This window comes from Corvus cornix, chromosome 24 (genome assembly GCF_000738735.6).
Source record: "Corvus cornix cornix isolate S_Up_H32 chromosome 24, ASM73873v5, whole genome shotgun sequence".
Taxonomy (NCBI): domain Eukaryota; kingdom Metazoa; phylum Chordata; class Aves; order Passeriformes; family Corvidae; genus Corvus; species Corvus cornix.
The window spans coordinates 201,867-227,813 of record NC_046353.1 but is presented as its reverse complement, the minus strand read 5'-3'; the positions used below and the strand labels follow the sequence as shown (position 1 = coordinate 227,813).

Here is a 25,947-nt window from a genome sequence, read left to right as displayed (position 1 = left end):
GGAACTGTTGTTGCTACTTGTGCAATTCTGCAGAACTGCCGAGTCCGTCGTGGCAATCCCCAGTGGATCCATTCCTGCTTTCCAGTCTCATTCATGGCACACACGGGTTGGCAGATATTTTGAATGTTCCCAAATCTTTTTGTTCCAGGACTCCTGCTGTGAAGGCAGATGCGCAGGATGCAGCCAGCGTAGATCAGCTGTTGCAGAAGCCACGGGGGCAGTCTGCAGGGTAAGAGATGAACAGACCTTTATATGTGATTCTGCTCGCTTGAGCTGAAGGGCATTTGTATGGAGAATGTGGGAAGTCTGGCATTCCTAGTTAAAATGCCTGGGGAGATTTCAGTGGGGAATGTACAGTCACATTTAGACGAAATATGGAAGCATTTTGCATTAAGCTGTGTGTAGTTCTGGGAAGCTCAGTGCCCGCTGACGAGATGCTCGTTCAGCAGTGTCTGACTGTTGGCCTGCACCTTATTCCTGAGTGGGGGTGACACAGAGAGCGGGTCACTGGCTGTGTGAAATTAGGCTGCTGCCCACAGACTGATAGAGGCTGCAAACAGAAATGCTGTTGAGTAGAATCTTTTGTTTGTTCGTTTCCAACTGAACTGATGTCAGAACATTTGATCTGGAAAAGGTTCTTGTATCTGTCTAGTTCTCAAGTTTTCATGGACTACTGCTCAGGGTCGGTGAGGAAATGAGGCAGGTTGTTAGCTATTTTTCCCCATGTTCTCCTCCTTCCCTCCCAAGGCAACCAGCTGTGGTCCCAGAACCTCAATCAACACAGAACTCAATAAATGAGCAAGAAAATGCAGGTATGTCACTTCTTCAAAAACAATCTAGTCTTGGAATTCTCCAGGACTGGGAAGGTGATGTTTGAAGATTTGATTTTTATGTTAGTCATTCTGTCAGGAAAAGGCTCAGAGCTATTAGTTTGTGTTCCCTTGCTATAAGGGGAGGAAAGATTTATTTGCTATTTGTAGATCTTGGACAAATAGTTTTGTCTCTGTTTTTAGTTTGTGAGAATTTCAGCACTTGAGATTTCACATTCTTACTGCAACGGTCTGTAGCATTTTTTTCTTGGCTGGATTTGCTGGTGAAAAGGCAAGTCAGTAAGTTATTTTCAGTCGTGGGACACCAGGTGTAAAAAGCATTGTTCTTTCCAATTCCCATCTTCGTGCTGGCTTCTGTCTTTCTAGGCTCAAAAGCTCTCGAGGAGGAAGAGAGCACTTTCAGCTCCCCTCTTATGTTTTGGCTTCAGCAAGAACAAAAGAGGAAAGAGTGTCTTGGTGAGAAGAAACCAAAAAAAGGTTTGGTTTTTGAGATCTCTAGTGATGATGGCTTTCAGATCTGCGCAGAAAGCATTGAAGGTGAGAACCGTGCAGTATTGGTTGTACTGGTTTTACCTGTCCTTACTAGAAGTAAAATTATTACTTCTGAGAACCTCTTATTTGCTTTATTTATAGATTTTTAAAAAAGAGAGAGAGAAATCTCTTGTTTTGCAGCCCTAGAACAATCCTAGTTCCTGATAATGCCTGGATTCTATTCTTTTTCTTCTTTTTTTGCAACATAATATATTCAGTGGAATGTATATCACTGACCCATTTTGTTTTATCAATTGACCAATGATGTTGAACCATAGTTTGTCAAGAAATAGGCAATGTGGATCACACAGTGGAGTATTGGGTGTCCAGACTTTTTAATTGCTGAATACCCTGCCTTCCCTTATGCCAATGTGACTTTTCAAGAGAATTAAAGCAACTGGATCCAAGGATCTTAATTTATGGCCTATGGAAAGTTGCAAACTTCATATTCTCCAATTAGTTTGTTTAAATATGAGTATCCCAGCACTTTGGATACCCTGTCACCGTTTGTCACCTGTGTGTGTGCTGCAGATGCCTGGAAGTCGCTGACTGACAAGGTGCAAGAGGCCCGTTCCAACGCCCGCCTGAAGCAGCTGTCCTTTGCAGGTAACACCCTCCGCTGAACGCAGGAGAGCAAACAGATCTTTCTGTGAGGGTCTTAGTGTCTTAATAGTTCCAGTTAACCTGCTGCGTGCTTTATGGAGGGTAATGGAAGGATTAGAAACTCTCGCATAGAATGCAATAGCTAATACAGAGCTGCTGTGACAGCAGTGTGGTGTCCCAGCTCTTTGTGACAAGCTGCTGTATCTTCCTGCTCTAAGTCTGCATTGATAGTTAGTGTTTGTTGTGCTCTATTTCTTGTTCCAGGTGTGAATGGTTTGAGGATGTTGGGGATTATCCATGATACTGTTGTGTTCCTGATTGAGCAGCTGTATGGAGCGAAGCACTGCCACAACTACAAGTTCAGATTTCACAAGCCAGAGGAGGCCAATGAACCTCCTTTGAACCCACATGGCTCTGCTCGGGCCGAAGTCCACCTGAGGCAAGTGTGAGCCTTGTTGGTATTGGGGTTAACAGCCCTTTGGCTCTATAACTAATGCTGTGGCAGGACAGAAGCAACAAATCTCAGCAGCACTAAAGCTCTCAGTTAAATGTTAACAGCTGGCACATGAAAAATCAACCATTTGGCATCTTCGAAGTCTGCGCATTGTCCTGTGCCACTTTGTGGCCCTTGGCTTAACAAAGCTTTCCTGGCTGGGGCTATTACAGGAGGTTGTCAGAACCTGCTGTGCCTACCCTGATGTGCAGGGGCTGTAAGAGAGGACAGAGCAGGCAAGGTGTGAGGCAGTAAACACATCAGACTGTTGTGGCAACCACATGTTTATTTTCAGACAGTAAAACAAACTCCCTTTGGTCTCTCTAAATTGCAGGAAATCTGCATTTGATATGTTTAATTTCTTGGCTTCTAAACACCGACAGCCACCAGAATACAACCCGCATGACGAGGAAGAGGAAGAAGTGCAGCTGAAATCAGCCCGGTACGCAGCAGGGCGTAAAGGTTCAAAGGGGAAAATAGTGTTGGGGTGTTAAAACGAGCAGATTTGGCTCAGGTAAGGGTTGCGTGCTTTGAGGGGTGTGTAAACCTTGAAAGCTGCCAAGCACTGCCAGACATAGAGGTGACTCCTGCAATAACAAGAGAGGTGACAGCTGAAGGTGACCGCCAGACCAGTCTGCCTTCAAATGCTTCTTTTCCTTGCTAATGTAAAACAATCTGATGAGAATTTGAGGAGGAAAGGGAGGAAATGATCCTTTTACATATATGTATATGAAAACACTGCATTAATTTTGATTGTGTTCTCTGTAGGCTGCAGTGTCACAGTGTATAAATTACTCCATCTTGGAAAGTGCCCCAGTTAATAGATGGCACAGAGTCTCAAATGCAGGTCGTCACTTAGCAGTGCCTCTTTGTTCTAGGAGAGCGACCAGTATGGATCTGCCAATGCCCATGCGCTTCCGGCACTTGAAGAAGACCTCGAAGGAGGCAGTTGGTGTCTACAGGTACGGTTTTGCTCTGGTACCATTGCCTATAGGATAGGGGAAGGTGGAAACTGGCAACCCTCTGTGAAGCCAGACTGCAAAATTGAGGGGGAAAAGCAGGCTTGGGGCTTTTTCCTTCTTCCTTCTCCCTGGATTTACCTTGGCAATAGCTCAGATGTGGGCAGAGTGACCTGCTGGTGTTCTTGTTAGTGTTCCCTTAGAGAAGGGTTAACAGTACCACGGTGGTCCTTGTCACAAATAGCCTGCTTTCTGCAGCCTTTGCAATCTGATGCTCTTGAGTTTTGCTTGTCTCATTTGAAATAATTCACTTTTCTTGTTGCATTTTAGGTCTCCTATCCATGGCCGGGGTCTGTTCTGCAAAAGGAACATCGATGCAGGTGAGATGGTGATAGAATATTCAGGCAATGTCATTCGCTCCATCCTCACTGACAAACGAGAGAAATACTACGACAGTAAGGTGAGTTTTGGGCTTTTGTAGATGTTCTTAAAGAGTTTGGGAGAGCTAGAAAGTGGCTGTGAAGGTAGGACAGGCCTGTATGAAAATTCTGTTGGGAACATCAGAAATTGGGATGACAAATTTGGGCTATTTTCATTTTTGCTGGAGCTTTAGAGGCACTTCTCATTTCCTTCTGTGGTCTGGGCAGGGTCTCAAATTAGTCTCAGTGAATGTGGGCATGAAAGGATTCAGGCAGGAGTGTGTGAGGCCTGGTGGAGAGAGGCTGCAGAGCTCCCTCAGAGCTGGGCTGTCTGCTGGGGTGGCTGTGCTGCCCTGCCTGCGCTAACACTCCTCTGTCCTCCCTGCACAGGGCATCGGGTGCTACATGTTCCGCATTGATGACTCTGAAGTGGTGGATGCCACCATGCACGGGAATGCGGCCCGCTTCATCAACCACTCCTGCGAGCCCAACTGCTACTCCCGGGTCATCAACATCGATGGCCAGAAACACATTGTCATCTTTGCCATGCGCAAAATCTACAGAGGGGAAGAGCTCACCTATGACTACAAGTTCCCCATTGAAGACGCCAGCAACAAACTGCCCTGTAACTGCGGTGCCAAGAAATGTAGGAAGTTTTTAAACTAGAACTTCCATCAGCTGCAAGTGAGCCCTGCAGGGCCTGGGATGAACCAAAGCTTCGAGTGAGCCCCTCCCTGGCCGCTCGGATGGGACAGAGAGGCCAGAAGCAGGAGTGAAGATGGGCTGGGCTCAGGGACCTGAGACTGGCGGCTGTGTTTGTCCGAGTCCACATCTTCATGTCTCGCATGTGCACACTCACCCTTGTGAGAGACATGGGCGGCTGGAGAAGATCCTCAGCGTGGTTATGTTTTTGCTATTCTCATTTCCCCCTGCCCCCATATTTGTTTCTCAGCGTGGGGCTAATGAGTGGGAGGGGGGGGAGGTCACCCCAGGCCCAGGCGCGGGGCAGCAGTCATGGGTCGTGTCCCTCTCTGTCTCCTGGCTCAAAGCTCTGCTTCCGAGGGCTGAGTCGGTGGTTGGGTAGCGCAGTATTTGAGCTTGCCTCCTGGGGAGAAGAGCTGTGCCTCACCAATGACCCCCTGGAACTGCATGTCTGCAAAACACTATGTGTGAGTGGGAGTAGGTGTGCTGCCTGCGCAGGGCTCTGTGGCGCAGGGGGCTGGCTTGGCTGCTCATGAGGAGAGTGGAACAGAGCAGCCCACAACTAGACACAAGAAGAGTTCTGCTGGCATCTTGCTCTGAAATCCCTGCCTGAGAGTAGGGGAACTCCTGGCATTCTTTGGCAAGAAGAGAGGGCTTGTGCCAACAGTTGGGGCACTGTAAGTCTTTGCCAGCAAAGGCTCCCGTTTACCAACGCCCTCCCTCTGTAGCCATGTGGGAGGGAAGTGGTCCTCTGGGTCCTGTCTCCAGTAGCTGGCTTCCCCCTCTGCCCAGTGAGCTGCTGGCGCAGCCAGCCAGTGGTGTCCCAAGGAACCGGGCAGAAGTCTCTAGGGAGAGAGGGGGAGTGCGAGCCAGCCTCAGCCTTGGCTGCACACTGTTGCAGAGCAGGAACTAGGGAGGACTGGTGTGGAGGCACCCGCTCTGCTCCGCCGTGCCACAGTGTCCGAAGGCTGTGGGAGGCAGGCAGGAGAGTGACCCTGCAGGCTGGTGCCTGTCATGGTCAGTCGTCTGGGTGTAGTCATGTTGCATTCCCCAGAAGACACAGCAAGGGCACCAAAACAGAGCCAAAGTTCTCTGCAAAGGCAAGGCCAAGCACCAGCCGGCCTCGTCCGCCCAGCATCCCCTAACTTACAGGAAATGCGTGAGGCATTGGCGCAGTGGACGAGGAACCAGGCCAGGTCTGAGCAAGTTGAGGGACACCACCATCCTGGTTGGAGCAGTGTGAGTCCTCCTTCCCATGGGGTCTGCCCTGTGCCTCAGAGCAAAACCAGAGAGAGAGGTGAGAGACCCAAGCCTGACAGTGACAACATTGGATTCTGCTCTGTTCTGTTTACAGTTTAGTATTTAAGGTTTTATAAATGTAAATATATTTTGTATATTTTTCTATGAGAAGCACTTCATAGGGGAAAGCACTTATGACGAGGCTTTTTACAGTGGTATTATCCTAATTTAAGAGAATCTCTTTTTAATGATTTTTTTTATTTTCATAGGACGGTTCTAGGAAATACCTGGCTGGACACAGTCTGAGCCTTTCTCCAGTGGGGGGGTTGCTTTAGTTTTGTTTTCTACTCTTGTTCTGCCTTTTTGACTTCAGTAACTGTCTCCAGGAGGGTTGGCTGGACCTTAAACTGTATTTGCCCGTAAGGACAGGGGCAGGAGGGAGAGCTGCCCAGCATGGTATGAGTTTGGCTCTGTGGGAGGAGAATGTGTGACTCGGGCAGAAAGTTTGATTCTGCCTTGCCTGCACTGGCATCCTGCAAGGGTTTAAAAAGGAAAAACAAGATAGGATGAGACCTGATCCTCGATACCTCTCTGCTGCGAGGCCAGTCTGAGACACGCACTTCCTCCCACAGTCTATCCCCCAAAGGCAGATGGGTTTTTCTGCGTAGAAAGGAAAGCAGAAAGCACCCTTGCTTTTCTGAGTTTTCCTTTTGGTTAGGTTGCAGTTGATACGGGAGCCTCTCTTCCTGGAGCCGACATATCCGAGGGCTGCTCTGAACTGGCACCAGCAGTTGGTGGGGAAGGGACTGGGAGTGCCTGCTGACTCCCCAGGTCTCTCAGAGGGGCATCCCCAATCCACACCTCTCTGGTCTTGAGACTTCTTCCTCTGCCCTGAGAAGGAAAAGCAGCGCTCGGGAGGTTCGGAACCTGCCGATTTCCTTTTGTTATTGCACTGTGTGAGGATTATTTGTGGGTAACTGTTGAAAACGAAGTCACATTGACGCTGCATTTGTTACTGAGATGATTTGATGCACTGACAGTTTGGGAACGCACATACCTTGGGGAGCCCAGAGAGTGCCCACCTGGGGGATCTCGGCCCCGGGCACAGCTGCTCTTGGCCCTTTTCCTTCCATTTCTGATGCAGGGTGGGGGCACAGCCCTCGCCATGGCAAAGCCCCTGAGTTTATCCCAGAGCTCCGCTACGCCGTGCTTTCTCACCCCTGCGCTGCTGCCGCCTCCCGATTTCCTGGCTGCGGGAGGAGGCTCCACTGGGAAGCGCTGCCCAGAGCCACCCCCCATGGGGAGAAGTGGGAAGGAGGGTCAGGGGGAGCGCTGTGTCTCAGGAGTCCCCCAGGATCCAAGTGCCAGGCAACCTCCTCCCGCCGGGACCAGCCGAGCCGGCGGGCTGCCTGCTTTGCTGCTATTCCCGTTGCGGCTGCCTTGGCAGGAGCCGCTGTGGCCAGTGAAACTGTCTGTGTACCCCCAGGGAGCTGCGCCCGCCATGGCCAGCCTGGGCCCGTGGGGCAAGTGGCAGCAGGGCTGGGGCAACCAGGGCAGCTGAGCCCGCCCATCCTCAGCCTGGGCTGGCCAGGAGCACCCAGCTCCCCGTGTATGAATGTATATTTTCTAAGGACTGACGCAGATCATGGTATCTGAAAATACTAAAAAAGGAACCTTAGGGCGTTTTTGGTTTTTTTTGTACAAACCGACATGTTTTTTTTAAAGGAGAAGCGGGTCATTGCAAAGGGCTGGGTATCTTTTCTTTCTGGTTTTCTTTCATTTCAAAGCAATACCGGGTTCTTCAACAGGACGGTCTGTGCAGAATCATGCCATTCACCCATACACTGGTCCACTCCCGACACCTGCAAATTTTTTTATAACTATAAATACAATATATATAGGAACTAATATAGTAATGCACCGTGTAATGAAGCCTAGTTCAGTATCGGTTCATGGCTTTTAATTCTCTTAACACTATAGATAAGGATTGTGTTACAGTTGCTCACGGCTCCGGGAAGGCCTTGCTCCACATTCCCACCGGCAGCCAGGGCCGGGAGCTGGGAGCGGGCGGCTCGGCCTTTCCTGGCCCTTCTTGTTACAGTCAGTACTTGTACAACTTGGTTTCTTCCTTTCCTTCCTCTCATTTTGGTTATGAATGTTGGGGTACCACCTACATATAGGGAAAAATGTGCTCTGTGCTTTCCTGGTATCTTTTTAACAAGGTACAGTAGCTTTGTCTATCAGCCGAGAACTATACTTGTGGTGTTTCTTTTATTGAACTTACAGTCTCTTTAGTAACTACAGGTAGGTGAATAATTGTTTCAAAAAAAAAAAAAAAAAAGAAAAAAAAAAGCTCTGCAAAGGCAAGGTTATGTTCTAGAAATACATTTCTTGACAACTTATCATGTATAACAAAACCTTTTTTTTCTTGTGTTCTTCCAATCTTCTGGCTGTTTGGGGTTTTTTGTTGTTTTGTTTGGTTTGTTTGTTTTTTTTTTTTTTTTAAGAGGAAATGTGTCTAAAGTACATCAGTGTTAACTCCCTGCCACAGGGAAGAAGGAAATACTTTAATAGTTAAAAAAAATGCTGAAAGCTCTGCAAAAGACTGAATGTAAAAATAAAAAGTGTACATAGTTGTAAAAAAAAAACCAAAAAAACAAAAAAAAAAAACAAAAAAAGGAGTTTTTAAACATGTTTATTTTCTATGCACTTTTTTTTATTTAAGTGATAGTTTAATTAATAAACATGTCAAGTTTATTGCTGCAGAGGGCTCTCTCCATTTCTTCTTGAGAACTGAAGAGCTGCTGTTTCTCCAGGACACTCACAAGGCATGGGATCCCCTGGCCAGCACCAAGGACTGCACAGGGTGTTCATTGAGGAGCCCTCGGCTCGAGTGTGTGTGGGTCACCTTGGGCCACTGTCTGGGGGCACTGGCCAGGTGGTGGGGCCTCACACCCAGGCTGCGATAGGATGAGGCAGGGTGAACATTAACCGGGCCGTGGCAGCCTGCTTGTGCCTGCAGCCCCCTCACAGAGAGCACCATGGCCATGGCGAATGACAGGGCTGTCCTGCAGACCATCTTTAACCCCAGCACCCCTTTTGGGGATATCCCAGGGTTGGATGAGGAGGAGGACGATGTCCAGGATGAAGGTCAGTGATGCTGCACCAGGTTCTCGTTGGAATTGGCAGCAGGGTCCCCATGGGGCAAGCAGGCAGGCAGGGAAGGCGGCTCTGCAGGCTGGGAGCAGTGCCTGCTTGAGGCTGGACATGGGCACCCTGCGTGTGTCTGTTCCCTTCCTGGACAGGGAGTGTAGGGTGGCAGTGGGACTGAGCCTCGTGGGGTGTCCTGGTGCCGCCGCTTCCCAGTCAAGGTCTCCCCTTTACACTGCAATAGTGGAAGCTTTTCCGTTGGAGCTGCTGGATCAAGTCCGGGAGCTGGAGCTGCAGGGGGTTTCTGCGGCCGAGTCAGGAGACATAAGCACGGCCCTGGAGCGGTTCAATGAGGCCATTCGCCTGCTTCCTGAGCGCGCCTCGGGCTACAATAACCGGGCCCAAGCCCTACGCCTGCGCGGGGACGTGGCAGGTGAGCAGCGCAGGTGCCGGTGGTCCCCTGGTACCCCCCAGCCCCCACCAATGCCTCCCCTCGTTGCCAGGGGCCCTGCAGGACCTGGACGCCGCCATCCGCCTGAGCCGCGGCCGCGGCCGTGCCGCCTGCCAGAGCTTCGTGCAGCGCGGCCTCATCCGCCGACTGCAAGCGCGGGACGAGGAGGCCCGGCGGGACTGGGAGCGCGCAGCGCGCTTGGGCAGCGCCTTCGCCCGACAGCAGCTCGTGCTTCTCAACCCGTACTCTGCGCTCTGCAACCAGATGCTCTGCGAGATGCTCGGTCGGCTGCGCAACCCCGACGGCACTGGAAGCGACTGAGACGGGCAGGACATGGGCCAGGCAGCGAGCGGGCTGGGTAGAGCCGTGCTCCTGAGGTGGCCCAGGCAGACATGTCCTGGCGGCCGGAGAAGGTCCACCTCAGGTGCCAGACCTCCTGTTCCTCCTCCTCCTGGCTAACAGCCAGGGACTGGGAAGTACCAAAGCACTTTGCTGCGTTTGTCTCGCTCTGCTCCACCCCCAATAAACCTCCCTCTGTTTCCAGCACCTGGGCTCTGCTTGTGGTATTGCAGGCATTGTGGTGTGATTCCCAAGCGTGCACAGCCGCGGTGAGATGTGTGGCCTGGTGGGTGCAAGTCTGGGCCGCCTTCCTTGACGAGGGCAGACTGGAGGCACGGGGACGCGCAGACCCCGTCCTGTCTGGGCGGTCTCCGGCCGCTCTCGCAAGCGGCAGGACTGACCCCGCGGCTGCGCGCAGCAACCGCGCTCCGGGAAGGCGGCGGCGGCGGCCCGGCGGGAGGGATGACTGCTCGCAGCCGTGCTGGGGCCCGCCCCTGCGCCGCATGCACTGCCCTGCGTGCCGGGGCCCAGGCGCAGAGCCGCACTGCAGACTGGGCTGGACACAGTAGCAGCAATGCTGCAGGTAAGGTGCAGCTGGGCCACATCCTCCGACCCTGCTCTGTGCCGGAACACCGGGGCCCAGCGTGGTGGACGCCCCCGTGTCCCTGCTCTAGCTGCCTCTCTCCTAGTGCTGAGCACGGCTGATATGCCATGGGGTGTCCCAGGGGCTGGCCGGGGGCTGCCCTTGCCCTCCTGCTGCTACTGCTGCTCAGCCGCCTGGTGCTCTGCTTGGCAGGTGAGGCTGTGGTAGGGTCCGGTGCATGACTCCGGGAGCAGGACCGCTGCTGCAGCTCTGATGTGTCGCGGGCTCTCTGGCAGCACTGGGGGAACTGGACCCCACCACTGACGGGCAGCCGCGAGCAGTGTGCACACTGCAGCACGGGGAGAGTCATGTCTTCACCTGCTGGGTTCCCCGGCCAGTCCGCGGTGCCACACTGGCCTGGTACCTCAACGATCAGAAACAGGAAGTCAACCTCTCGACTGCGGACGCTGCCAGAATCCTCACCCTCACCGGCCAGCACTCCGACCACCAGCTCAACTGTTCCCTGACCAACCTGACCTCCACTGAGACCTACAACACCTCCATCCTCCTCAATGTACAGTGTAAGGTCCGCGGTGTCGGCCTGCTCCAGACCAGGATGTGGGGAGGGCGTGTGGGGCTCCCATCCAACTCGGGCGGGACCATAACCCACATCTGTCACAGCCACAGCAGGGCAGCATCTTGTCAGTCTTGTGCAAACAAGGTGGACAAGCACTCCTGGACCCTGGCGAGACAAATCCTGCTCCCAGCTGTGTTGCCCCCATCCCACCTGCCCATCTCTCTACCTCTGTTTTTTTACCCAGATAAGCCAGAGATCCTGCAGAAAGGTGCCCGCTACCAGGAGGTCAAGGGCTCTGGCCTTCTCCTGGTGCTCTTTGTGCTGGTGCAAGCCAACCCACCCACCAGCATCACCTGGATGGACCAGGATGGGCATGTGATGGCCAATGCCTCCAAGTTTCTCCTCCTCGGTGCCACAAGCTACCCAGGGCTGGCAAACCGCTTGCTTCACATCCATCTCAGCTGCACAGCTGGAAACCTCTCCGTCAGTGCAGCCAAGAGTGTGGGAATCACTACTGCCTCCCTCCTGCCCACAGGTAGCTGCTGAGGGGTGGGCATGGTGCAATGGCTGGGTGGAAGGGTGCTGAGGGGGTCTGTGCTGCCCATGCAGGTCTGCTGGATGCCCGTGTGGAGCTGCCTGTCCTGGGTGTTGCCATTGGAGCAGCCCTGGCCCTAGCTGCCCTGCTCAGCCTGGGATCCTGTGCTGCCTGCCTGGCATGCCGCTTGCCCAAGCTGGTGCAAGGTCCAGGGCAAGCAGAGGGCAACAGCCCACCCAGCCAATGCTCCCATTGCAACAGCTCTGAGTCCCCGCAGCCCCAGGGCACACGTCTGCCCCGCCAGACCCGGTCCCTGCCACCCAACCTGCGCCTCGGTGACCTTGCACAGGAAGATGGAGGTAAAGCCCTGATGTGCCAGTGCAGCGAGACACGTGGGGCCCCAGTTCCTGCCTGGGTGAGGAATAGATGTCCTGGCTCTCATCCCCTTCCTTCCTTGCAGCTTCCCCCAAGGATGCAGGAGCTGGTGCTGGGGGAGAAGAGAGTGCTCTGCTGGGTCTGGAGAACTCCCTGGTCCTCAGCAAGCTTGGTAAGGGGAGCAGGTGGGCCAGCAGCCCCAAAAGATGTGTTGTGGGACATGGAGCTCCGTGGCTGCCCCAACAGGCAGTGAATTCTTTGTCCTGCAGGTTTTGTCCAGCTCCCAATGTCTGGGCGCATCTACAAAGTGCCCAGCATGAGCAGTGATGAGATCTGGCTGTGAGCTGCAGCGTGGTGCCTGTGAGCCAGGGCTGCCCAGCACCAGGTACGTACCAGCCCCCGGAGCCACGCAGCCGAGGGTGCCAGGAAGGCTGTGATCGAAGTGGGAGTTGGCCAGCCCCAGCTCTGTGCTATGCTATGTGATGCAGGGTTTGGGAGCTGTGCTGTCAGCCAAGGCACGGTTTTATGTAGTCCACAAACTTTACCAATATTCTATTATAATCAAAATGCATCAAAGCTGTTTATAGCCAGGCACTAGTACTGTGATTCCTCCCGGGGTAAAGCCAAGCACCAGCTTTGCTTTAGCAGGTTTGCGACTCGCTTGCTGCATGATCCTCTCTGTCCCTGTCCCTGCTGCTGTGGCAGACAGGTGGGAGCTCAGCAGAGCAGAGCCGTCCCAACAGCAATAAACTGAATTCAAGCATCTCTGTGGTGCCGCACAGGTTATTTCTGCTTGGCAGGAGCTAAGGGACTGTTCTCAACAGGAAAGGGGGTTCAATAATAAGGAGCAGAGGAGATTCAAGATCTCCAGGTCAGAGCTTGCAACACCCTGAGCAGATCTGCGTGTTGTATCTGAGTGTGGAATTTATTCCTGTTTGCTCCAGCCCTCGTAGCATGTGCTCAAGGAGCCTCTGCTCTGCTGCACCTGTGGCACAGAGAGCCTGACACTGGGAAAGGCTGGTTTAATGCTGAACTCCTTGGGAACAAGTCAGAAATGGAGCCATTAGGCAGCTTCTGCAACAAATACAGTGAGTCGAGCCCTACTCCCTAACACAGAACAGCCCGGCGATGTCTCTTAGACCAGAGAGGCTTCTGATTTGCTGTGTGACATCTCACAACCTGCTCTGGGTACATCTCAGTGTCCAGCGGCAGATGGTGATCCAGGAGATAAGGCTTTAATGTGAAGCATCAATTAAAGCTCAGCACCTCTGCCTCCGCTGCTTGTGAGGGTGGGTTGGATGGTGGGCTCCTACTCTTCTGCCCATCAGCCAGGGGCTTGAAGTGCTGCAGGGAAAAGAACACGCTCATGCAAAGATTTGACTCCCGTTGCTCAGAGCACACACATGCGTCTAAACCCGCTGGCCACACTGGCTCTGCGTGAGCAGTCATCCCAAGGAAACGCATTCTGGCTTGTGTTGGCCTGTTGATCAACACAGCACCTCAGCCCGGAGCATGGCCTAGCTCCCTGCGTCAGGCAGAGGCACCAGGGACAGGAGCGGCTGAGAACACGTTCTCTGAGGCCCAACAGCCCTTTGTACACCCATTGCACCGCAAAGCCAAACGTGAAGGGAGCAGCTGTGCAGTGCTGCTAGCTGAGTGAGCAGCACCTGGGTGGAGCTGCATACCTGCGAGTTCTTGAACTCCAAGAACAGAGAGAAGAGGACATGCAGAGGGTGGATCCGGCTCTTGTACACGGGGATGTCCAGAATGGCTGCGGGTGAGATCAGAAGTGCATGAGGGCACCTGGTCTGTACTGCCCCACACAGAGAATTGTCAGGAAGGGCTGAGCTCCCCACTGCCCACCACCACCTGGGCCTCCACGCACCAAAGACCCCTGTAGTACAAGAGCCCACCTCCCACTGAAGCAGCGGGGAATGATCCCGACTGCTCGGGGCTGAGCCTGCAGCTAAAGCTCTCGCTTTCAGTGAGCGTGCCAGGCCAGTGTCACATTGTGACAGCAGCACAGCCTCCCCAGCTCACCACAGATCATGTCGATGTATTCGGCAAGGTCACAGCTCATCTCCGCGGGCGGAAGGCCCACCTGGAACAGAGGGGGCTGTCAGATCTGCTCCCAGACCGCAGGAGCCTGGCAGCATACAGAGGCCACTGGGGCAGCAGCTGGGAATTCCAGTGTTGGGCTGCTCCCCAACTTCTGGCAAGGGCGGAGTCGTGAGGAGGAACAAGCCCAAGAGGACTGGGCTGTGGGATGGAGCAGGCACCCAGCTTTCATGGCAGATGGTTTCTAAGACCATGTGCTGAGCTAACTACTGGTCAGGCAGACAGTATACCTTTCCCAGGAGCTCCTCAAACTCTGGTGACCATTCCTGCATCAGGGTCTCGATGTCAGGCATTGGCCTGCCGGGGAAGAGAAGAACATCAGCTTCAGGATCACACACAGCCTTCCACTGCCAACATCAGGGCTCACCTGGAATAATGGACTGTGGCAGGAGGTTTGCAGCGATGCAGTTCACTAATACTTTCAATCCAGCTCTCAATGGCTTTGGGGTTCTTTTCTGCATTCTCCAAACTCTTCACTTTTATCTGCTGCTAAAAACACATATATAAACCTGGAAGTGTTTCACGATGTTTTGGGGCTTTTTGGGAAACCTGCATTCACTCCTGGTGAACCAGGCCTTCTCTCTTTCCCAGCTGCACTTTACCAACGGATTTCTGCAGGCAAAATGCCGACTAAAACTGGGCATGAACAACCAAAAGGAAATAAAGCATCACCTGAAGTGAACAGACCCAGAGTTTGTATCAAGACTTGCCTGAAGCAAGGCTCAGATCCACTGCAGTTTAAAACTATGGATTAAAGCAAAAGGTCTGGTTTTGCTGCTTTTAATGTGAAGTTCTCAGTTCTAAGAGTAAAATGCCATGGTTTTACTCCAGGAAGTGTGCAGCAAGTGTGACCTCCCTCTCCCTGACTCACTGTGATGTTGTGCTGCTTGGAGTTCTCTGTCAGCCAGAGGGAGAGCACAGTGGGATCCGACTGCTTCGTTGAGGGCTCATCCAGGACCAGCAGGCCAAGGTTGTCAGGCTTGCCATCAGGACGAGGAACCTGCAGGAAAACAGAGCCCTGTTCTCTGTGGAGTCCAGGGCAGGTTTGTACAGAGCCTCCCTGTGGGCTCTCTCAGATGTGCATTCTGAATACGGTGCTGCCTGAAAAGCACACGGTGTTGGGAGAAGGAAAAACCCAGCCTTTGCCCCACGTTACCCAAGTGCTGTTTGAGAGGTGACCAAGCCACCAGTGTAGTTTCCCAGGTGTCCCTGCCCATCACGTCTGACAGCGCAGGGACAGCCCAGGCCCCAGGCTGCACGGCCTGGCCGCCTGCGTGGCCTGACGCTGTGTTCCACTTCAGTTCATGGGGCAGGACAGAGAGAGGAACCTGAAGAAACTGTACCTTTAGGAATGCATCAATGTCTCCAACAGCAGGAATGAAGTCTGGAATAAAAGGCTGCAGCTTGTGCTCAATCTCTATTGTTTTGGGTGTGTACCTGGAAAAAAACCACCACCACAGCATTCGTGACTGGGAACTGTGCTGCAGTAATTGACACAAAGGAGAGCCAAAAGCAGGCTAAACCCTTCCACTCACCTCTTGATATATTCAAAGAGATCTTTGATTTCAGAGGACACTTGCAGGTAGTCAAAATCTGCTGGATTGAAGTCACTAGTAAAAGGAAGAGAATAGTGGGGAAAGATTAACGTGTGGCAAGTTCTGTACAACAGAAACCAGGCCCCAGTTGGGGCAGACAAGTGTGGGAAGCCTAACTACCAAGCAGCAAATCCTCTCTGGAAAACACTTCTTGCACAGGGAAAGCACTATTGGGCCCCATTTCGCCTTGGACCTGCTGGCCAAGAAAAGCACCTGAGTGATGGACATCTGTGATCATTCAGTCCCACACAGTGCTGTCAAAAGAGGGCTAAGTGCTCTGCACAAAGGCAGCAATAGGATAGCAATTAGGGGGTCAGCAATAGCTTAGAAGTTGAAAACGATGGAAAAGAAGAAGAATTATCAGGACCTGAGTGACATGTTCGAGATGGTCCTTCCCTTTGCTGGACCTCTCCTGCCAGCCCGGCCTGGCTGACACCTTGGGTGTGGCCTCTCCTGGGCACAGCAAACAAGCCCGGGACCGGTTCACCACCTGGAGGAACCACCACCCTGGAGCATCGGGGACGAGGAGGGAGGAGCTGCCTGTCCCGATGCCCACGACTCTGCTCAACCTCGTGGGATCAGGGGAAACCGGCAGAGCCGACAGGGCCCGAACGGCACCCACCAGCCTCAGCCCCTGCCCCTCTGGCCAGGAACACCGCTCACCCCTCCAACGCGGCCCCGTGCTCCTCCGAGTCCTCCTCCGAGTCGCTCTCCGAGGAATCTTCCTCCGAGTCCTCATCGTCCTCGTCGTCATCCTCGCTGAGGGTGGCGGGGCCGGGGAGGTGTGCCGCTGCCTCCTCCTGGACGAGAGAACCGGGTCTCACGGGCTATCACCAAGTCTCACCGAGCCGTGCCCCCGCCCGTTCCGCTCGTACCTTCCCTCCGCTGCCGCGCTCGGCCGCTCCGACAGACACCCCGGCCCGACGGGAGTCCCGCAGGCGGCCCGCGCCCCCCGCCCGCGGCGAGCGGGCTCCGGCTTCGGGCAGCTCCAGGCTCTCGTCGTACGGCTGGTTCTCTACCGGGCGGGGCTGCGCCGAGAAGCAAAGTCAGGGGCCGGGCGGCCCGGCGCCCGCACCCACGGCCCGCCGTGTCCTGCCCCGCTGAGTCCCGTGCCCCACCTCCGCCCGCGCCCCCATGTCCCGCTCTGTCCCGCCGTGTCCCCATGTCCCGCTCTGTCCCGCCGTGTCCCCCGTGCCCCACCTCCGCCCGCCTCGCGTCCCGCTCTGTCCCGCCGTGTCCCCATGTCCCGCTCTGTCCCGCCGTGTCCCCGTGCCCCACCTCCGCCCGCGCCCCCATGTCCCGCTCTGTCCCGCCGTGTCCCCATGTCCCGTTCTGTCCCGCCGTGTCCCCCGTGCCCCACCTCCGCCCGCGCCCCCATGTCCCGCTCTGTCCCGCCGTGTCCCCATGTCCCGCTCTGTCCCTCCGTGTCCCCCGTGCCCCACCTCCGCCCGCCTCGCGTCCCGCCGCGCCGCCGCCGCCGCCGTCGCCATGGCGACCCCGCCCCGCCGCGCTCCGCTCGGCCGGCCAGAGCGGCCCGGCCTCGCGCGCCCCCTGGCGGCTGGGAGGTGCCCCCGCCGCGCCCCGCCCCGCCGTGACGGCACTTCCTGGTGCGGACGTGGCGCGGCGCCGCCATCTTGCGGGGCCGCCCGGGAACCGGAGAGAGCGGAGGGACCGAGCGCGGATCCCGCCGCCGCCGCCGCTGCTATGGTAAGGGAAGGGCCTGTCCGCCGAGGGCAGCGCGGGGCTTGGGGCAGCCCCCGGGACAGCCCCTAGGCTCGCCCCACCCGCCCGGCCTGCGCGCAGGCCGGAGCTGGAGCCCGCGGCCTGGCGGGACGGAGCGCGGCGTTGCCGTCCCGAGTCGGGGCAGGGCCCTTGGGGGCGGAGGGGACGCGGCACTTTTTCTCTGGTGACTCGGAGCCACGATACCTCCTCAGCACGGCCTCACGCCTGCTCTAAAGGGCATTCGGGGTCTCAGGTGTAGCCGGGCGGGTAGTGCCCGCCTGCTCCCTGGTGTGACTCTGAGAGCCCTGTGTCTCAGGGCTGGTTCGGCTCATTTTGTCCGTCGCGGCGGTGTTTGGGTCAGCACAGACCCGCACACGGCTCCGTCAGAGCTAAACTGTACCCGAGGTGCGGCAGGGATCAGCACTGCCGCGTTTGAGGTTTTCTGATACTTTCTGTCAATAACAGCAGCTGCGGATTTAAAACATCTGAAGTGCAGAACAGAGTTGTCCTGACAAAGGTAATTAACTTCTGTAAGAGAGAAATATAGGGAGGAAGTCTGGGCAGACTGAGAGAAGGAGAAAGTGCAGCTGGTGAGTGCCTTGCTGCTCTGTCGGTGTGATAACGCCTGCGAGCTGCCCGGGAGTCGTTCAAGGGCTGTAAGTGATAGCCAGGGCTTCGTTAACCTGGCTGCGCTGTGCATATGGCACTGGAGAGAGATGTTACATTTCACAGCGTTCCTGTGTGTAGTTGTAAGCTTGGGCAGCCTGATGGAAAAAGTCGATAACCTGGCGCCTCCCCTAACGTTTCCAGGGGATGTTACACCTCGGTGTGTGTGAAATCTGGAATGATCGTTTGCCTGACAGGAGCAGGGAGAGCTCTCAGGGTCATGTCGGAATGGAATGTGAAACGGAGAGAGAAAAGCAGAGATGTCTCTGCTCTTGACATAGTTCATTTCTTGGTCACAGAGAAAGATTTAAGATCTTGTTTAAGGGAGGGTGTGCAGGTGAAGTGTGGTGCGAAGAGATCCTTTCCGTGAGCACGGACCGGGAGGCCCGGCTCACACGCTGCCCTCCTCCAGGTGCTGTTGGCAGCCGCTGTGTGCACAAAGGCAGGGAAGGCCATCGTGTCCCGGCAGTTCGTGGAGATGACTCGCACCCGCATCGAGGGGCTGCTGGCAGCATTCCCAAAGCTGATGAACACGGGGAAGCAGCACACGTTTGTGGAGACAGAGAGCGTGCGGTACGTCTACCAGCCCATGGAGAAGCTCTACATGGTGCTGATTACCACAAAAAACAGCAACATCCTGGAAGATCTGGAAACACTCCGACTCTTCTCTAGAGTGGTAAGGATTCGTCACTTGGTGACGTGCCTATAGCCCAGAATGGTGCTGTTGTCAGGGATCTGTTTTTGAGCTGGTGCAGGAGCACTGCCTGCCTCTACCTGCTTCCCATCCTGACTGGACAGAAAGCTCTGAACTTCTGGTGGTAGTTTTGAACTCCACATAAAAAAATCATCAGTCATACTTCAGCTGGTGAGACCAAAGGGCTGACTGTGATTTAGCATTAAATATCCTCTGTATAGTGTGAGGCTGTTGAAAGTGCAGCGCTGCTATGCAGGGATCCTGAAGCAGCGAGTTTGTGTCTTCACACAACCAAAGGATTTTCAGGAAATTCGCTGTCCCCAGCATGCAGTTGGGTTCGTTTGAGTTAGTGTTACGAGGAACTGAGAGGTTCTATAAGGATTTTAGTGTAGAAAAACTAACAATGGCAAAACTTAATCTTGTTTCTTGATGATGTAATGGTACGAAGAGCAGCGTAAAGGTGTGCTGGGCTTGGGAGGGTCTGGCACAGTTGTGACCTCTGGGATGGTAGAAAGAAAGTGTTTACACAGTACTGTTTGTGGGTACTCCTTTAAAATGTTCTCCCCTTCTAGATCCCTGAGTATTGTCGAGCTCTGGAAGAGAATGAGATCTCTGAACACTGCTTTGACCTGATCTTTGCCTTTGATGAAATTGTCGCCCTGGGCTACCGTGAGAATGTAAATCTGGCACAAATTCGGACCTTCACTGAGATGGACTCGCACGAGGAAAAGGTGTTTCGGGCAGTCAGAGAGGTGAGCGGGGACACCTGCAACCCAGACACGAGGTGCCCTGTCTGGGAAACACCACCTTTGCTATACAGAGGCGTTCCTTCACTTTGGTGGGACCATGCAGTTATTTAGCTTTTCTGACGGCTAAATGCCCATGTCTTGTTTCTTTTTTCTTGGCAAGGGGTTTGTGGGCGACTGCACTTAGTTCCTGTGCAGGGCAGGGCTTAGGTTGCAAAGCTCCATCAGCCTCTTACCTTTTCCTTCAGACCCAGGAACGGGAAGCGAAAGCTGAGATGCGCCGTAAAGCGAAGGAGTTGCAGCAGGCCAGGAGAGATGCGGAGAGACACGGCAAGAAGGCACCAGGGTTCGGGGGCTTCGGCAGCTCGGCCGTGTCTGGGGGCACAACGACGGCGATGATCACAGAGACCATTATTGAGACCGAGAAGCCCAAAGTGGCACCCGCGCCAGCCAGGTAGGGGGACAGCAGGTGGCAGATGTTGGAGTCAGCGTTGGCTCAAACCATGTGCCCAAACAGAGGGTCTAACATGAGTTCCTCATCTGTGTAAATATTGAGGAGCATTTGTGCCACATGCCACAGTAGCACCCCATGGTCTCTCTGGATTCTTGGAGGAACAATGGGCTTCCATTTTGTGTGAGAAGAAGTGGTCCCAGCTCCTGATAATACATGGAACCGTATCCAAATCTAAATTATAACTTGGCACCCTACACATAAGATGATTAGTTCCATTCATGTTCTCCCCCAAAAAGGCTGCCGAGTTGAATGCTCTGTTGATGGGATGGTCAAGTTACAGCATTTGAAGATAACCCGAAGGGGGAACCCGTTGCTGTCAGCTGACTTGGTGATTATTATACCTTTTATTTAGGCCTTCAGGTCCCAGTAAAGCCTTGAAACTCGGCGCTAAAGGGAAGGAGGTGGACAACTTTGTGGACAAGCTGAAATCGGAAGGAGAAAATATCATGACTTCTGTAGGCAAGCGCTCTGCAGAAGCAGCCAAAGTTCTCGCTCCTCCCGTTAACATGGAGAGGTGAGTGCTGCCCTTGCTTTGGAAGCAGTCTCCTCATGGCTCTCCCTGCGCGTGGCCTTGGGAGAGAGCTTCCCTGCTCTTCTTTGGATTTTCTGTGTTTTCTTACCTTGTAACTGTAAAAGATGGGCAAAATCTGGGAAAGCATGTCAGCAAAAAAGCAGATAGATGGTTTGGTTAGGCATCCTCTTAACTAAAATGGGCCGTCCATCCACTGTTGAGCTGAGGTTGGGAATTTTCCTGTGCTTTTTTTCCTGCACCATTCTCCCTGCTTCGCAGCCTTGTTGCTCCTCAGGATGGAGGTGTTCACGGTTCGTTTTACACACAGCAGTTCAGAGCTTTTTAGTGCCCTGAGCCATGCTGCAGCCTGTCAGAGGGGATTTGAATGACCAGCATGTCAAGGTGCTGCATCACTGGTGTTTAACTGAGCTCCCATCCCTTGCAGACCCATACACATGGCTCTTCCTGGCCCTGAGTTCCTTGTCGGAGCAGTATTAGCCCCCACTGTCCCAGCCGTGCTGTTGTTTGTGAGGCCCTGCTCAGTACACACAGCCTGTCCTTACTGAGCACTGATCTCTCTGCTGTCTGGGAGATACTGAATGTAGGACTTGAGCTTTTTCTCTGTCTGTCTAGCGTGCACATGAAAATAGAGGAGAAAATCTCCTTGACCTGTGGCCGTGATGGAGGGTTGCAGAACATGGAGCTTCACGGCATGATCATGCTGCACATCTCTGATGAAAAGTTTGCACGGATTCGCCTGCATGTAGAAAATGAAGACAAGAGGGGAGTGCAGCTACAGGTAAAGCCTGTTTGGAGTCCCATGCTGTTGAACATGCTTTTGTTGCTTTCCAGGGAAAAAGTATTGGAAATACTCAAGTATGTTGCTGTCCTATGTTCTTGTCCAAGCCTTCTCAGCAAATGCATTGGAAATGGGAGTGTGCAGGTATTAGCAGAAGTGCAGGGCCAGTCGTGCTCAAGGGATTGAAGTTCACTGGAGAAATGTGATCTCAATCGCCATCCTGCCCTCAGAGCCTTATCTGCCCAGTAGTGCACCTTGGCATGCCAGGTGACCTCACTTGGACTTTGCAGCAGCCTGGTGTGTTGCTTAGTGCCTGTTTGTGTGATGTCAGCTGCAGCTGTGGAGTGGAAATGGGATAACAAACTTCCTGTGCCAATGGGGAATGAATTTATTCTCTTGGAAGCTGTTTATTTCTGGGGTTGTTTGTTCTGTCACTGCTGTACCTGGGATGATTGCTGAAGCATTTGATTGCAGTCAGCAGTAGCATCTCAGAAGGTTCTTGGGAGACTCGTCCTTCCCTTTCTCCCTCTTTATGTGACCTGACTGATCCCTGGAAGTGGTGCTGCTTTGACACACTCTGGCTCACTCCTCGCTAGGGACTTGTCTGTACATCATCACTGTCTCCAAGTTCACTTCCTTCCAGTGCATCCCATGAGCGAGTTGCTAACAGCACTCCCACAAGCAATGCTTCAGGTGGAAGATGAGACCAAACCCTGTGCTGACTCCTGTCTTTCTAGTGTAACTGGAACGGTGTCTTGCAAAAATCCTCTGCTTCTAAAAAGCTGCTCGCACTTGAGGTTGTGAAGAGAGTGTTTAAATGGAGTTTGGCCACTGACACGTACGTGCATTAAGGTTGCTGAGGGGAGATGGTAGTGTTACGGTGTCAGGCTGTTTTTTCCCAACAGCATTAGATTGATTTTTCTGTCTGCTGTGAATGTTCAGGATGGTCTTTGACTTACAGTTGTTCTGTAGATGTGAGCCTGCATCGCTAGAGTCTCTGGTGCAGTAGCACGTAAGGACAGTGGTGCAGATCCTTCTTGTCACATTAGCATTTCCTGGAAGGAATCCCAGATTGATAAGCAGTTGTGCTCCAGATGGACTTCTGAGCCAGGAGGAAACCTGACATGTGTTTTGTCAAAGCAAACACTCTGGAATGTGTAGGCCTGTCCTGCTAGAACCTGCATTACCTATGGTTCTGTCCTTGGGCTTAGACCTACAGTCTGTTCCTCTTTCAGACTCACCCAAATGTGGACAAGAAGCTCTTCACTACAGAGTCACAGATCGGTTTGAAGAACCCAGAGAAGTCATTCCCTATTAACAGTGACGTGGGCGTGCTGAAGTGGAGGTTGCAGACCACAGAGGAGTCCTTCATTCCATTGACAAGTGAGTGCGAGTCCCGGGGCTCAGGCAGAAGAAGCCAGTGTTTGTCCATGAGCTGCTGGTAGCTGCCTGGAGCCCGGCATGTTGTGAGACCTTGGAGATACTATGTGTATCCATTGGATAGTGCCTGTCCTTGGCAGTGTGTGTTTTCTGTAACACCTCAAAGAAAACAGAGAGCTTTTCTTAAAGTCAGAATTTCTTGAGGGTGACTTTGCCAGGCGTTTTGAAGTGCATCATCTTGTGAAAGCCTATTCCACATGAAGGGCCTGTGTGGTTCACATACTGTATCTGTTTCCTCAGTTAACTGCTGGCCATCAGAGAGTGGGAACAGTTGTGATGTTAACATTGAATATGAGTTGCAAGAGGAGAGCCTAGAGCTGAATGATGTGATCATCACCATCCCCTTGCCGTAAGTAATGCTCCTTATCCACACAGCGTTAATGAGTCCCATCACCTCCTTCCCCTCCTTCCCCTCCCTGTTTTGTGGCTCTGGCCAAGCCAATGGGTGTTAAGAGGTGTTTCCTTAGCTCTGTGCAGGGAAGTGATTGTCACTTCTCACTGCCTGCTCTAGGTCTGGTGTTGGCGCCCCAGTGATTGGGGAGATTGATGGTGAGTATCGCCACGACAGCCGGAGAAACCTCCTTGAGTGGTGCCTGCCAGTGATCGATGCCAAAAACAAGAGCGGTAGCCTGGAGTTCAGCATAGCAGGGCAGCCAAACGACTTCTTCCCCGTGCAAGTCTCCTTCATCTCCAAAAAGAACTATTGCAACATACAGGTATGGTCACTGCTGATGCTCCACAGGTGGCGTGTCACCCTTGCCTCAGTCCCTGGCTGGCTGACACTGGCCACGCTGCAGTGGGGCCATGCTGTCCTGCTGGCCATGGCTAAAGGGTTGGCATTAACCTGCCTCTGAGATAGCTGGATTCAGGAGTGCCAGCAAACAGCACTGGCAGCTGACACTTCATGGAGTTTGCCTGAAGTTTTAGTTGTGTCTTCAAGTCTCTGAGTAATCATTAATTCCCCTTAGACTTTGTTGGAGAATGCATCGGCCTTGTAGCCAAAACACTGCTTGGCATACAACCATCTTCACTGAAGTGTAGCAAGTGGCTGCCACTTTGCTCCTCAGTGGAGACACAGTTACCACAGAAAATCACTCCCCTCTTTTAGGTTTCCTGGGAAAAAAGATCTTTGTTTCAGGGCTGAGTTGCGGTTTGAAGGCGCCAGGTTGGTTGTGCCCTCGTGGCCATCATGGCATTGGGAAGCGTGGTATCGCTGTGGTAGGGAGTGATGTTCAGTGCTGAGCTAACGTTGCCTGTTGTCTCCACAGGTTACCAAAGTGACCCAGGTAGACGGGAACAGCCCTGTAAGGTTTTCCACTGAAACCACCTTCCTGGTGGACAAGTACGAAATCCTGTAATGCCAGACGTGGTGACGCGCAAAGGAAGAAATTTTTAAATTAAAAAAAAAAAACAAGGCCGACGTTTATTCTGAATGTTGGGAACGCCACAGCCCACTCTGCTAAGACACGTGGCTCTGTCTGCCATCTGCAGTGTTCCTGGGTCACAGACATTTTTTGCAGAGAAGTGACATGCTCGTGGGGGGAAAGGCCACGAATTTCTTTGGCAGATTTTACCGACTGGCAAAAAAGCAAGATCTCCGCAGAGAGCCTGACTTTGACATGTCCCCCTCCCCCGGAGATGCTCGGAGCTCAGCCCAGAGCCGACCAGACATCATTCTCTTCTCTCCTGAAGCATCACATGCTGTTCCATTGTTGGTGCTGCCATTTTAATTTCTCCTTGGCCTCTGGTTCTTGTGCGTGGGGCCACCTGCTGGTCCTGAGCCTTCCATCTGGTGGAAGCTGAGCGAGTTGACCTTGGCTTCAGAGGTGGGGGGGTCATGGCAGGAGCGCAGGGTGGGGAAGAGGAATCTGGGGGTTCAGTTCTTTTGCCCAGCACAGTTACTGCTGTTCCTCCAGCTGTGCTGTGTGGCAGTGGCCCAGCTCCAGGTGGTCTGGTTCCTGCTGCAGCAGGGAGAGTGTCCAAAGGGGACTGCGTCCTCACTGTCTTCCACAGCTGTTCTCAGGCCAGGCTTCGGAGGAAGCTTAGTTAGGTTAGAACCAGTTGCGTATCCTTTGCAAGGCCCTTTTGGTGTCTGGGGAGGCAGAAGGCTTTGCCTGCCTGGGTGAAAGGAGCTGTGGAGCCTGGTTGACTTACTTGGCCTGCATGTCAGGACCTGTCTCAAACCAGTGTTGGTTCAGCACTGGCAGGTGTAGGAGAAGGAAATGCTGGTTTCCAGGGAATGTGGGGGCTGATCCGAGCCATTTCTCCTACTGCTGCCTCACTAGCGTTATTTGCCTCATCTCAAAGACCTGTGCTTCCCTCACAACTCATCTCACCTGCATGGCTGGGGCCTGTCATGAGCATCACCTGCCCCTGGGCACACCTCACCTCTGCAGCCAGAGGGCCCGAGTGCAGGTGGAAGGCAACGGCCCTAAAAGTGTGTGTACTGTGCTCTGTGAGAGACAGCCAGCCTGTCACGGGCCCCTGGGGTCCTCTGCCAAAGAAGTTCGTAGTCTCTCCTCTGCTGGCAGCACCTGAGAGGAAATCAACCCTGGTCCTGTCCTGAGAGGGCAAGCCCTCTCCCCTAGCAAAGTAGGCAATGAATCCCATTAACCCAGTCCTGTTCCAGATCTGCTTGTCTGTATGATTTTTAAAATTGAGTCAAGGTTAGTTCAAGCATCCAAGCAGCTGCTTTTTTTTTTTTTTTTTTTTTTTCTTACATTCATTGGAGGGTGATATTTAAACCGAGCCGAGATCCCCACTTTTTGTAACCCTGTATGATCCTGGCCTAGGGAATAGAGCACATTCCAGTGTACACAGAGAATTCTGAGTCTTTAATCAAATAAAGTACCGTTAAAGGAGCTGGCTGGGGGTCGTGAGATCCTTCCGGAGCCGGGACGGGTCAGCCCTGGCCATGCGGGGGCGGGACGTGTCGACACCGGCTGGGGCGGGGACACGCCGAGGCCGGCAGTGGTGGACAGCGGAGCGGCGGCAGAGAGCGGGAAGGGACCAGGGAAGTGAAGGTGAGCAGCCGCTGGCATGGGGTGGGACACCCCCCATTTGTGCCTCAGGTGACCACGGCCCTTGGGGAGCCTGTGAGGCTGAGGTCGGTGTGTCTTGTAGCGCAAGGACACCCCCAGTGCTTCAGGGGCAGCGTTGGGACATGGTGGGGGCAAGAGAAAGGAGCTCAGCTGACTTGGCCCGTGTTGGGGCCAGGTATGGGGCGCCCTAGGAGGGGTGCAAGGAAGGAGCTGCAGACAGGGAAGTAGGAAAAACACGGTCACCCATAAAACCAATCATTGCAGAATGTTTTGGTGGTGTGTGGGTGGGACCAGATCCGGTTGTCCACGTCAGTG

At 53.6% G+C, this 25,947-nt stretch overlaps 5 protein-coding genes across 7 annotated transcripts in view; 4 read left to right on the top strand and 1 right to left on the bottom strand.

Moving 5' to 3' along the window:
• The window catches only part of KMT2A (lysine methyltransferase 2A), a 41,829-nt gene extending 33,490 nt beyond the window's left edge, over positions 1-8,339 (top strand). The window contains 9 exon segments of the mRNA XM_039564830.1: positions 149-229; positions 748-812; positions 1,197-1,367; positions 1,893-1,967; positions 2,229-2,403; positions 2,792-2,899; positions 3,336-3,419; positions 3,747-3,876; positions 4,226-8,339. Of these exon segments, the coding sequence (XP_039420764.1) occupies positions 149-229; positions 748-812; positions 1,197-1,367; positions 1,893-1,967; positions 2,229-2,403; positions 2,792-2,899; positions 3,336-3,419; positions 3,747-3,876; positions 4,226-4,501 (1,165 nt within the window). The 3' untranslated portion in view covers positions 4,502-8,339.
• A 441-nt stretch (positions 8,340-8,780) lies between these two features.
• Positions 8,781-9,923, top strand: TTC36 (tetratricopeptide repeat domain 36). The gene is made up of 3 exons (XM_039564828.1): positions 8,781-8,926; positions 9,171-9,359; positions 9,430-9,923. The coding sequence occupies exons 1-3, from the start codon at positions 8,818-8,820 to the stop codon at positions 9,696-9,698; spliced, it is 567 nt and encodes a 188-aa protein (XP_039420762.1). The 5' UTR covers positions 8,781-8,817; the 3' UTR covers positions 9,699-9,923.
• A 99-nt stretch (positions 9,924-10,022) lies between these two features.
• Positions 10,023-12,549, top strand: TMEM25 (transmembrane protein 25). 3 transcript variants are annotated; one of them, XM_039564825.1, is made up of 7 exons: positions 10,208-10,299; positions 10,406-10,512; positions 10,596-10,880; positions 11,121-11,411; positions 11,486-11,770; positions 11,872-11,958; positions 12,056-12,549. In XM_039564825.1, the coding sequence occupies exons 2-7, from the start codon at positions 10,428-10,430 to the stop codon at positions 12,127-12,129; spliced, it is 1,107 nt and encodes a 368-aa protein (XP_039420759.1). In that variant the 5' UTR covers positions 10,208-10,299; positions 10,406-10,427; the 3' UTR covers positions 12,130-12,549. The 3 variants fall into 3 exon arrangements, with proteins under 3 accessions (XP_039420758.1, XP_039420759.1, XP_039420760.1); XM_039564826.1 differs by having other exon boundaries at positions 10,209-10,299; positions 10,391-10,512; XM_039564824.1 differs by lacking the exon at positions 10,406-10,512 and having other exon boundaries at positions 10,023-10,299.
• A 141-nt stretch (positions 12,550-12,690) lies between these two features.
• Positions 12,691-16,989, bottom strand: IFT46 (intraflagellar transport 46). The gene is made up of 11 exons (XM_039564728.1): positions 16,942-16,989; positions 16,375-16,527; positions 16,163-16,299; positions 15,440-15,514; positions 15,248-15,341; positions 14,776-14,904; positions 14,272-14,393; positions 14,135-14,201; positions 13,827-13,887; positions 13,472-13,557; positions 12,691-13,130 (listed from the first exon to the last, which is right to left on the bottom strand). The coding sequence occupies exons 1-11, from the start codon at positions 16,987-16,989 to the stop codon at positions 13,035-13,037; spliced, it is 1,068 nt and encodes a 355-aa protein (XP_039420662.1). The 3' UTR covers positions 12,691-13,034.
• Positions 16,990-17,099: 110 nt separating this feature from the next.
• On the top strand, positions 17,100-25,453 carry ARCN1 (archain 1). Its single transcript, XM_039564823.1, has 10 exons — positions 17,100-17,206; positions 18,300-18,563; positions 19,154-19,333; positions 19,576-19,781; positions 20,194-20,355; positions 20,986-21,151; positions 22,387-22,534; positions 22,832-22,940; positions 23,103-23,307; positions 23,860-25,453. Exons 1-10 carry the CDS (start codon positions 17,204-17,206, stop codon positions 23,947-23,949), a joined length of 1,533 nt encoding a protein of 510 aa, XP_039420757.1. The 5' UTR covers positions 17,100-17,203; the 3' UTR covers positions 23,950-25,453.
• The last annotated feature ends 494 nt before the right edge of the window (positions 25,454-25,947 follow it).

Bases quoted from the DNA above. Each gene is read 5' to 3' on its own strand.
- ARCN1 (XM_039564823.1), top strand. The intron at 19,334-19,575 runs GTGAGCGGGGAC...CTTTTCCTTCAG, and splicing joins TGTTTCGGGCAGTCAGAGAG to ACCCAGGAACGGGAAGCGAA. The intron at 22,941-23,102 runs GTAAGTAATGCT...TGCCTGCTCTAG, and splicing joins ATCATCACCATCCCCTTGCC to GTCTGGTGTTGGCGCCCCAG.
- TTC36 (XM_039564828.1), top strand. From the start codon at position 8,818: ATGGCCATGGCGAATGACAGGGCTGTCCTGCAGACCATCTTTAACCCC. The intron at 8,927-9,170 runs GTCAGTGATGCT...ACACTGCAATAG, and splicing joins GGACGATGTCCAGGATGAAG to TGGAAGCTTTTCCGTTGGAG. The intron at 9,360-9,429 runs GTGAGCAGCGCA...CCTCGTTGCCAG, and splicing joins CCTGCGCGGGGACGTGGCAG to GGGCCCTGCAGGACCTGGAC.
- TMEM25 (XM_039564824.1), top strand. From the start codon at position 10,179: ATGACTGCTCGCAGCCGTGCTGGGGCCCGCCCCTGCGCCGCATGCACT. The intron at 10,300-10,595 runs GTAAGGTGCAGC...GCTCTCTGGCAG, and splicing joins CAGTAGCAGCAATGCTGCAG to CACTGGGGGAACTGGACCCC. The intron at 11,771-11,871 runs GTAAAGCCCTGA...CCTTCCTTGCAG, and splicing joins CCTTGCACAGGAAGATGGAG to CTTCCCCCAAGGATGCAGGA.
- IFT46 (XM_039564728.1), bottom strand. From the start codon at position 16,989: ATGGCGACGGCGGCGGCGGCGGCGCGGCGGGACGCGAGGCGGGCGGAG. The intron at 15,342-15,439 runs GTGAGTGGAAGG...GTTTTTTTCCAG, and splicing joins CTCTTTGAATATATCAAGAG to GTACACACCCAAAACAATAG. The intron at 13,558-13,826 runs GTGAGCTGGGGA...TCTCACCCGCAG, and splicing joins ATACATCGACATGATCTGTG to CCATTCTGGACATCCCCGTG.